The sequence below is a fragment of the Phycodurus eques genome, chromosome 18 (genome assembly GCF_024500275.1).
Source record: "Phycodurus eques isolate BA_2022a chromosome 18, UOR_Pequ_1.1, whole genome shotgun sequence".
Taxonomy (NCBI): Eukaryota; Metazoa; Chordata; class Actinopteri; order Syngnathiformes; family Syngnathidae; genus Phycodurus; species Phycodurus eques.
In genome coordinates this window covers 16,373,396-16,383,736 of record NC_084542.1, presented here as the reverse complement: position 1 = coordinate 16,383,736, position 10,341 = coordinate 16,373,396, and the positions used below count along the sequence as shown (strand labels likewise).

The window sequence follows — 10,341 nt, the reverse complement described above, 5'->3', positions numbered from 1 at the left end:
TCCTTTTTGACTCCGTAATGGAAAATGTCAATCTGCGTGCGTAGAGGGCCCGGCCCACGTGGACTTTCCCGCCCTTACGCCCGTTGCTCTCATTATGGGAAAATGTCACCTTATTTCCCCGGCTACATGTCGCTTGATTAATTCTAGGTGGGGGGAGTTGGGGGGAGTTGGGGGGGGGGGGGGGGTAAGGCGAGACGGACGGAGTGACGGCGCGACGGTAAGGAAAGCTGACGTGTTTCTGAGAGACATTGGAGTGGATCGCCTCGTGCGTGTCGACGGCGTTCCAGGTAGCCTGATTTGAACCCGGGATCGCAGAAATGACGAAGGGGGACGACGACAAGTTTTTCACCATTTCGGTTTTCCTGATTTCGAGTCGACACATCAGAACCTGAGCGCCTTTCTTCGCATCAGCAGTTGACCGCAACAATTGTGACATTCGCTTAGCTCGCGAGATACGCCTCCATCCCAAACCCACATCTTCCCTTCGGATAGTCGACTGGCGTGGCCGCTTTAGAGCGCCTCGTAGATGGCTGTGAGTGCATGCGCTTCATGTAGAAAAAAAATGAAAGAGCAAGGCGGGGGGGGGGGGGGGGAATATTCCAAAATGTCCACCCAGTGTGTGGACCGGGGTTTCGAGCTGGCAAGGCTGCTTTAGAGCGCCTCATTGTTGCGGTACGATTACTCGGTGGGACACATTCCAGGAGGCTTTAACTGAATGTACTTTCGCCGCTCCAAGATGTAGCGATGTGTAGGCATTAGGGAGATCCTAGACGTAGTCGCATCCATTTTTCCAGGTTGTATAAGTGCTATTTGAGTTGACAGTTGAGCGGGGCGTGGTTTCGGCGTATTCAGCAGACACGATTTGAGAGCAGAGACAAGAACTTAATTTTTCATGCTCTTGAAGCCTTATTTTATCTTCTTGGCGATTTATTTCATCATTCAAATATAGGAGGGTTGTTAACAACCCTTTTCTCTGTGATGTGCCAAATTTACTAGACCTTTTTATTATCACTTTACGGGGACTTTAAAAATACATCTCTCTTTCAAGAAATAAGACCAATTTTTTAACTGTTTTCGAAATTGGGAGAGAGAAAAAAAAACTTTTTCTGGGAAAATTTTAATTATTTTTCAACCAATATCTAACAAAAAAATACACAAAACTAGCCCAATCGAGGCCACTGTACCTTTTTTTCTGACAGAAAATTAAACTTTTTTTTTTTTTTTTTTTTTTTTTTACAAATCAAAGAGTCTTCCTCAAAACTCGTTGGAGAAGCCCACCACGTTCCTGGAAGATTTGAAAAACTTGCCCAGCACAACTTGCACACGCATCATGAGTGACGTCAACAAATCTTGAGACTTCAGATGAGTGTCCATCTCAAAGGTTACCTCAGCATTTCTTACGCTTTTTCTTTTTTTTTCTTTGGAAAAAGCTTGTGCGTGTGTGTGTGTGACAGATAGACGGCGTTGAGAGGCTCCGAGTGAGGCAAGTCTGACCCCTAGTGGTCACGTACATTTTGTCCCATACAATAAACCAGAGAAAATTTTGTATTGGATCCCATTCGACGGTGTACCTAATGAAGTGTCCCTTGAGTGTTATTGCTGGAAAACTCTAAATATGAAATTATGTAGTGCTTTTTTTTTTTTTTTTTTTTAAAGACTTTATCATTTTATATTAAACACACGCTTCCGATACAGATCAGCTCACAGTGCTACAATTTGTGTACTTTATTATATTTTCTGAATATGACACACACACACACACACACACACACGTTAGTGAAAAGTACAAAAACTGAATTAAAAAAAGATGTTATCATCGGAAAGAGATGAGCAGAACGTTGTAATATTAGTCAAATAAACATCTCGTTTTTCTTGTTGAGGTAAATTCACACATTTGACACGTTGGCCACAAAAAGTTCTTCAACCTTGACAAACAACAACAGGTGCATTGACAAGCGTCGCTGTTTAATATGTACAATCGTGTAAACATGACTCAGTGCAACCTCTCCAATAAGAGCATCTTTTAGCAAAAAAAAAAAAAAAAAACACACACACACTTGAGTCCAAAACTTCCCTTTGGCGAAGATGCAAAGAATTTTTCTTGACAGCAGCTAGCAGATTTAGAGGCGAGCCGTGGCAGCGTTGCGAGTCGGGAGCTTCCCACCTGCACAAAAGGTGAGCACTTTTGATTCATTTTCAAGTGATTCACTTTTTTTGTTTTTTTTGGTTTTCCACTTGTTAGAATGTTAACAGGTTCGCTCCTTCTTACCCAAAGTGTCTTCCAGAGAGTTGAGCGTCACCTTGTTGACGCTCAGGCTGTCCTGTTGCGTTCTGAGAAAACATTTGAGCGTGACATAGTCATCGTCTTTTCCCATTGAAATGACTGCAAATGCATAACATGGCCACGAGGGGGCGGCAGTATAAAACCGTCATGCAGATTGCAGACAAATAAGTTTCACAACTACTGTGACACAGTAACTGCATTTGGATTTGTTGCTTTTTCACAGAGGATAAGCAAAATACGCCAGCAAGTATCGTTATATTGTCTATTTCCATGTTGCTGCACCGTTTGTATTCAAATAGCCGTTGCTTAAAGTGTGATAACATATAAGCTAGCAGACTTATGTGGTTGTTAAATACACCGTGTATTTCTCTTCGTTTGAAAACTTGCTCTTGGGAGTGGCACACAGGTCCAATCTTCTTTTTTTGAAGAAATATTTACTGCCAAACGGCTGCTCGTTGTGAAGTCAGTTGAGTTCACTGCCACTATACAGCGCTTGTATCTCAAATTTTTGTTTTTAACTCAAAGCAAAAAAAAAACAAACAAAAAAAAAACACTGAACAACAGCTTGTATCACGAAAAAAAAAAAAAAGTTAGGATACAGGCGTGTATATTTTTTGCAATATACACCTGACTGTAATTTTATATGTAACTATTTTTGAACAATAATTAATTTTGATATTAAGTCTGCTAAACTATTCGTTTTGGCCCTCATTCATATAAATATATTTTTCCCAATTTGTAATTGTTTGTTACATTTGTTATTTTTTTTTGTTACTTCAAATCAAAATATGACTTGTCGTGTCGCATGTTTTGTTTCAGCCTGTGTCGAGTTGTTGTGGCGTGTGATGAAAACAAGCGCACCTCCGCACGGCGCCCAGTCGGAGCAGCGCAGCCAGGGCGTTCTTGTGCAGGTCCGACGACAGCACCTCCAAGTGCCTCGGCCTCCCTGCGTCACAACGCGCGACGGACCGCGTTAACGCACGTCACCATCCTTATGCCGTATTTGAAGGATAAACATGCAAACCGACCTGCCAACAAATGTTTGATGGTAAACTGGCGGACGGCGGGGACGAACGACTTTTGTGTCAGCGCCTCGGCGGCCTCGTCGCAAAGGAAACGACAAACCACCTGCGCACAAATGATTTGACTTTTTCGTGCAGCGACATTTCATCAGTCATGGAACAGTAACACAGCAAGGGAAATACCTTAATTCTATTTTATTTAATTATTGAAAGTAATTATTCGATCATTTTGAATTCATTTTTATTTTATTATTGTTATTTTATTTTATTATAATTGCAGCGTAATTTAGCTAATGTGGATAAGTGACTTTAATGAAATTTTGAATGTATCTTTTATTCATATTTAATTTAATTTGGATTATTTTCTTTATTCAATGGAACAGGAAAAAATGCAAGTGGAACGCTTAGTTTATTTTAATCTTAAATCATAATTATATATTTTTTAATTTGATTTTTAATTCAGATTTATGACTTCACTAAAATATATTTAAAATACGTCATGTACATTTTTTAAATGCAATTTTAATGAATTTATAATGAAACATTCACATTTTATGAACATTTAATTTAAATTTAGTTTAAAATTTTATTCTTTCAGTTTTTAGTGAATTTATATATTTTTTTTCCAATGGAACAGGAACACTCCGAGTAGAATTTTATTTTATTACATTTTTTATTTGTAAATGGATTCACAATTCTAACTTTAACTCAATTTCGTTTTGAATATTTGTCATTTTTAATGTAATTTATGTAATTTTCTTCTTTCCATTTAAATTGAATTAAGGTTTTGAGTTGATATGTGTAGATTTTTTAAATTCAATACAACTTGAATACTGCAAGTGATGAAACCCCTTTTCCATTTGATGTATTCATTCATTTGAAGTACTTTTTTAGAATGAAATGGAAACGCAAGACGACAAGCCAAACACCTTTTTGTTTGCAATTAAATATTTACATTTCATTTGACTGCCGATGATCATTGATTGTTCTTTCGTTTCTATACTACGGCGTGCGGTGACCATTTTCCCTCCAATTGAAGTCACCGAATATGGCCGCTTGCCGTAGAATGAGCTATTTTGAAGCAATTCTTACTTTTATTCATTGAGTGAAATGCTGGTGGAGGTCATCATCAGTCACTCACCTGGTACCCTTGCAGGAAGGGCTCCAGAAGGCCTGCCAGGAAGTCCAGGGTCCTGTGCCCCCGCTCCGTCGCCGCCACGTCGTGCTGGGCGACTTGCAGCGCTCCCGTCTTCTCCAGCAGGTAACACGCCTCCTCGAAATCCTACACCCACAAAAAAAAAAAAAAAAAAAAAAGACGACAACGACGCAATAAGGCTTTCATCTTGAAATAAAAACGTCGCCGTCCTCGGTGGTGCTCACCTGCACGGCGGCCCCGGGAACCAGGATGAACTCGTTGGAGAAGACGTCCCTCAGGAAGCTGAAGCGGTCGAAGACCTCTTCTGGGGGGGAGAGGGAGAGAAAAACGGAAGAGTTTGAGGGTGAACCGTACAACAGGAAGTGGAAGTAGCAAAAGGACATGGCCGCTCAGTACAATAGGAGCAATATCATGAATTGGAGCAAAAACCCTGAAATGTCTCATCAAATATATATTAAAAAATATAAAAGTATAAAATGCAAATGCCACTTTTTCATTTATTTTTCAACACTGCAAGTAAAACACCTTTTAAACTACTTTAAGTACTATTTTGTGACGAAATAACGCGATATGTAAATACAAAAGATTATACACAAAAAAGTAAAATATAATAAAATAAATTTTTCTAATATTTTGACCCTTTCATGTGACTACATAATGTCATATGTAATTATGAAAACAAAACAAAAAAATACAATGTGAATAATGAAAAAAATTACAAAAATGTTCAAAATCAAGCCCTTTGTTTTATATTATTAAAGCAGTCACATGGGATGTATGGCTCAAAATATTACAAAATGTAAATCATAAAAAATCCGAACACTCAAATTAAAAAAAAATCTACATAAAATATAATCCAAAATAATTAACATTTACAAAAATGTAACCCTTTGTTTTATATTACCATTCGAGCAGTTGCATGTGGCTCAAAATATAAGGAATAAAATGTAAAAAAATAAAAATAAAAATTCGAATCAAGTTTCATATTGATATAAGAGCAGCTGAAGGGGTGAGCACGACTCACGTTTTCGTCCGGACGAGGCGGAGCGGACGGCCGAGGCGAGCAGCGCCGGTCGCAGGAAGACGTGGAGTGCCTGATTCCTGTAGGAGGCGCAAGAGAGCACCGGCACAGCCCGCTCCAGGAGCTCCTCCTCCGGGGAGCTGACCGCGTCTGCTGGTCCTGGTGCGTTACGACACAAAAAAATGAGACTAAAAATAAAATCCACACTGGGGACAAAAGTATTGGGACACGCTCCACCTTCAGGAAGTGACAAAAAATGGGGAGTTCTTTTGTGTCCCGTTTGTGCCAGACAAACCTTGTTCCAGCTGTACTCTGCCCTCAGAGACCCTCACCAGGCCTCCGTGCAGGGCTAGGCTGGAGGACACCACCTCCGATGGACGCAGGTGGTCTGAAGAAGGCAATTCAAACAAAGAAAGCCAAATGATACTCAGGTTCACATCGAATCGCCATGTTCAACGAAGCAAGCCGACAAATCACAAATTTCCCTCGAAAATTAGCAAGCAACCTTCGCTGCAAAGCGATGTCACTTTTGCTGTTGCCTCGCAGAGATCAGTCGAGGAATGCTCGGCTTCACCTCGGCGAGCGCCCGTCTCGGATCGCTTACGCAACAAAGTCTATTCCTTTTCTTCGTTTTGCTGGCTCCGAGCAAAAAGGCTGTCACAAAAAAAAAAAAAAAAAAAAAGTGGCTCCGGAGACACATTCAACATTCCAAAAGGATTTGTGTGAAAAACGGAGGCGTTGTTATCTATCCAATGAGAGTGGCTATTTTAGACATAATGCATCATGTAGCATATTTTGTCTTACATTAGCCAGATTGTCTTTATCTCATGGATCATCCCTGAACCTTGCATTTGTTTTGTCCCCCCTCGGCGTGTTTGGAATTGATTCAAGAAAAAAAAGGCTCGCGTGCGTACGTATGGGCTCATTGTCGCCACGACAACAAAGCAGCACACTGTACCGGGCCAGTGGAGGAAGGCGCCGCAGTGCCGGGAAAGGTCACGCAGCCACACGGCTCGTTCGGTCAGCTCGTCCAGCGCCGTCGCCGCTTCCTGCTTCTGCAGCAGCAGAGTCGCCAGGAGGACCCACGGCTTCAGCACCGAGTTCTCCTCCTGCGCCCTCACCAGCCTGTAGGCGGCGCCGTTCACAAAGCGCACCATCTCCTCGCTGGGCCTCGCCGGGATGTGTCTGAAGAAAGATTCAAAACAAGATGGAGGACACGTGCTTCTCAAAGGTCAAACAAAACTTGGGAGTTCAAACCATTTTGTTGTAATCCATGCGATTAGCTACTCGCAAATTCGCCGATTTCTGGGGGGGAACCTCACCTCCGTTATTCACCCAAACACCTCTTTGTGAATAGAAAAGAATGACTATGGCGCCAAAGAACTATGTTCCGATGAGGGGACGAGCCTCATTTTGACAAGTAGTGCTTTGCCGCCATCTTGTGGCGTCTATAGGCAATTATGAACCTTTTGGGGGAGGGCGGCGTCAGTTACTGGCAGATGTTCGCTATTTGCAGTCGGACACAGTTTGATCCCCAGCACCGGTTGGCGTATCGTTTGCCACCTAAATGTTCGTTACCTGGGCGTCAGGTTAAATTGACAGCGGTCCACGTGGCCGTGGGCTAAACTCCTGACCGACACGGGCTGACCAAAGTAAACATGGATGCTGCCGTAGTCCTCGCGCAGGATCTTCCGAGCCTTAAAGAGACCCTGGCATAAACGAGAGTCACATATGGCATATTAGCCGTCACTTCGAGATGTAACAGAGCGAAAACAGTACAGATTTCAGTTTCAAAGGTCAAACAGTGAAAACTACCAAGTAAAACACCCCAAAGTTCGAGTCTAGCTTTTTCGTACGCAGCAGAACTTTAAACCAGTAATCAATGCCTTCAACACATCTCGCTGGATGACTGTAATGCGCTTCACTTTGGAGTCAGCCGGCCCTCCCTCAAACGTCTCCAGGTGGTTCACAATGCTGCCGCTCGTCTCTTAACTGCAATACGTGAGAGCACTTCAGAGTTAAGATTCTGCTTTGTGTTTTCAAATCTCAAAATGGCGAACATTTGTCCAGCAATGCCTATAAAATGCCGCTCGGTGACAGCGGAACACTTCCCCGTTCCCTCTCATCTCTGTCGACCGTCGACGAACGGTTCGTAGTTTGACCTCATCTTAGCTACAGGGGTTATTTCTGAACCGACTTCCATGTTAAAACATGTACGTAAAGGTTTTGCAAGTACGTGAGCTGCTCACCGACGTGGACTCTTTAGGCTTGGGAACCCCGAGAAGCTCCCGGGCGTAGAGCGCCTCCTCCAGGATCCTCTCGTAGCTGATGCTGACCGGCACCAAGCACACGTCGAACACCTCGCCCTTGACGAACGGCTCCATCACGATGTTCAACAGACCTGGGCGAGAACACAGCCGAAACATTTGCTCAATCAATATAACTCGTTCTTCTGCTAATTTCTTCTTCTTACCCAACTTTGGTGTCAAAGATTTTGCTGTTCGACTTCGCGTGCCCTCTAGAAAAAACTCAACGGGTGCGTACCCATTCTGAAAGACACGTTTTTCATTAAAGGGGAGCTATAATGAAAAAAAATGACAATAGTGTTGAACAATGTTCATCGCTGTTCTCACCTTGACGATGGTCTTGACGTACTCGGAGAAGACGGCCCAGTACAGTTTGTCGGCGCCGAACGAGCGGCGGATGAAGAATGCGCCCGACATTCGCAACATCTCGCCCACAAACTTCATCCCCATGAAATCTGGAGGAGGGAAAACACGCAGGGTGAGTGCACGCGGTTTCCTCCACGAGGCCTCGTGACGCCAGCGACGACGTACCCATGCCGGCAGCGATGACGGGCAGGGCGAGGTCGTAGGTGTACAGGATGTAGGACATGAGCAGGAAGTCCATGTAGCTGCGGTGGCTCGGGAGGAGGACCACCGGGTGCTCCTGGATGGCCTGCTGGAGCTAACGACAAGGCGGCTTGCTAGCTTTGTTATCTTTATTATCATTGGCGTTACGCTGGAACCTTGATTGACAAGTTGCATCGATTCCGAGGTACCACTGTATTATTATATGTGGTGGTGGAAGTTTCATGTTTTAGATCTGCTTGTTTGGTTAAAGCTGTAGATGCCAAATTTGCATTGTTCTTTTTTATTCTTTTTTTTTAATTACGATCTGCTGTTGGGAGGTCTACGTAATTAGTCAATTAGTTTTAACCCTGTAAAATTCATACGTGCTAGTGTATGCGCCTTTGGACCACCCTGAATTATTACGTGAGGCTCTCACTCTCTGGATGCCTTCTTCGTTAACGCAGACACTCCGGAACAAGGTCTTGAACACCTTGCTGAGGGTGAAGGCGAAGAAGCGAACGGTGCCGAGCTGCAGGCGGTGAGCCATCTCGTCCAAGATGGCCGACGCCTCCTCTCGGAGGTCGTCCGGCGCTTTGCCCGTCTCCTGGGCCACCTCGGAGGAAACGACACTTCTTCTAATTAGGGCTGGGATTCATAGATTTCCAGTCCAGAAGTCACAATATTTACAAACATCTACCTGACTGATGACATAATGAACGGGATCCGAGCGCAGTACGGCGCTCTTGAGCGTGTCCGGCGTGCACGGCGTCAAGCCTTTGTAGAGGACGGGTGTGTAGCACTTGACGGCATAGCGGAGGTCGCTGGAGGTCCGCCGTTCCTCCAGGATGTCTTCGAAGTCATCTCGCTTTTTCAGCAACAGATCTCGACGCTGAAGAAAACGATGCAAGAAGTAGACAATCGCTGTGCTCTGAGTGTTTGCGGACGCACTGCAATCGAGGCCTCATCCACTCTCGTCCATGCAATGCCTCAATCGACACAACCGAGTTGTTGTTACAAAATCGGTGAGCGACGCACAACACAATGTACAAAAACATTGCATTATAATACAGGAACCGATAGTAAAACTAAATACAAAATGCAGATATACAGGAAAAACTAAAGCAAAACATATATATCGTTAAACTGTAACATTATAGAAAATATTGTATAAATGCTGGCCTTCACACTAAACTAAATGCCTTACTCATAGTAGGCACGTGGTACTCATTGCAGTTGAGCGAATAAAAATGGACACTTTATAAGGAAGCACAGTTTTGTTTTGTTCTATAAAAGTCAGGAAATATTTAGACTATAAATAATATGTAATTATATACAAACAATGCATAATAATTCAAATAAGTTACTTGAATGAAAGTGATACAATAAAAAGAAATGGTAATATCCAGCGTATACATTGAATTTTATATATTTCATTTAGGAAATTAGTCTACATCATTTATTTTAAACAGAAACGTTGCACCTGGAGACGTTTAGAAAAATAATAATTCAAATATTTGTGATGAATAAACATTGTAAACAAAGACAATAATACATTTGTGTTCATGCGACTTGTAGCATTAACACATAAAAGTACTTTTGTCTTTGTGTGTCATTAACTTCTCTTATTATAAGTATATGACTGTTGAAGTTGTTGTTGTTCTGGGGGCTGCTAAATGGAGAAGCATGATGTCAAATGTCAAATGTCAAACGCCCCACACACACGCACACACACACACACACACACACACACACACACACACGCACACACGGTCGTGTTAGCTTAGCCTCCACGCTAATAAGAAGACGTTAACATACCGAGTAAACCACTTTGGATGCCATACTTCCTCACGCGAGCAGCCACGCTGCATTCAGCGAGGCTTTTATTTAGTTTGTTTATTTTTAAGAACTGCTCAGTTGATGGAACACAAAAGTGAGCTCAGCTTCCAGAGGAGAAAGTTCACATGGGCGTTAGCCACCACTTCCGGCATTTAGACAAGCACCTACGG

General features: G+C 42.8%; 1 protein-coding gene across 4 annotated transcripts; it reads right to left on the bottom strand.

Annotated features, from left to right (window-relative positions):
* Positions 1 to 1,701: 1,701 nt before the first annotated feature.
* Positions 1,702 to 10,340, bottom strand: gnpat (glyceronephosphate O-acyltransferase). Of its 4 annotated transcripts, none has more exons than XM_061704111.1 (17): positions 10,151 to 10,340; positions 9,033 to 9,224; positions 8,772 to 8,948; positions 8,321 to 8,450; positions 8,117 to 8,244; positions 7,957 to 8,032; positions 7,733 to 7,884; positions 7,062 to 7,192; positions 6,442 to 6,668; positions 5,779 to 5,871; positions 5,487 to 5,642; positions 4,687 to 4,766; positions 4,448 to 4,588; positions 3,313 to 3,412; positions 3,146 to 3,230; positions 2,270 to 2,331; positions 2,035 to 2,164 (listed from the first exon to the last, which is right to left on the bottom strand). In XM_061704111.1, exons 1-17 carry the CDS (start codon positions 10,172 to 10,174, stop codon positions 2,121 to 2,123), a joined length of 1,998 nt encoding a protein of 665 aa, XP_061560095.1. In that variant the 5' UTR covers positions 10,175 to 10,340; the 3' UTR covers positions 2,035 to 2,120. The 4 variants fall into 4 exon arrangements, with proteins under 4 accessions (XP_061560098.1, XP_061560095.1, XP_061560096.1 ...); XM_061704112.1 differs by having other exon boundaries at positions 4,687 to 4,763; XM_061704113.1 differs by having other exon boundaries at positions 8,772 to 8,939.
* Between the last annotated feature and the right edge of the window lies 1 nt (position 10,341).

What these genes read in the sequence shown, in the direction of transcription:
- gnpat (XM_061704111.1), bottom strand. Translation starts at nt 10,174, where the DNA reads ATGGCATCCAAAGTGGTTTACTCG. An exon ending in ACGTCAAGACCATCGTCAAG is followed by an intron (nt 8,033 to 8,116) that starts GTGAGAACAGCG and finishes CGTGTCTTTCAG; the next exon opens with AATGGGTACGCACCCGTTGA. An exon ending in CGCCTCGTCCGGACGAAAAC is followed by an intron (nt 4,767 to 5,486) that starts GTGAGTCGTGCT and finishes TCTCCCCCCCAG; the next exon opens with AAGAGGTCTTCGACCGCTTC.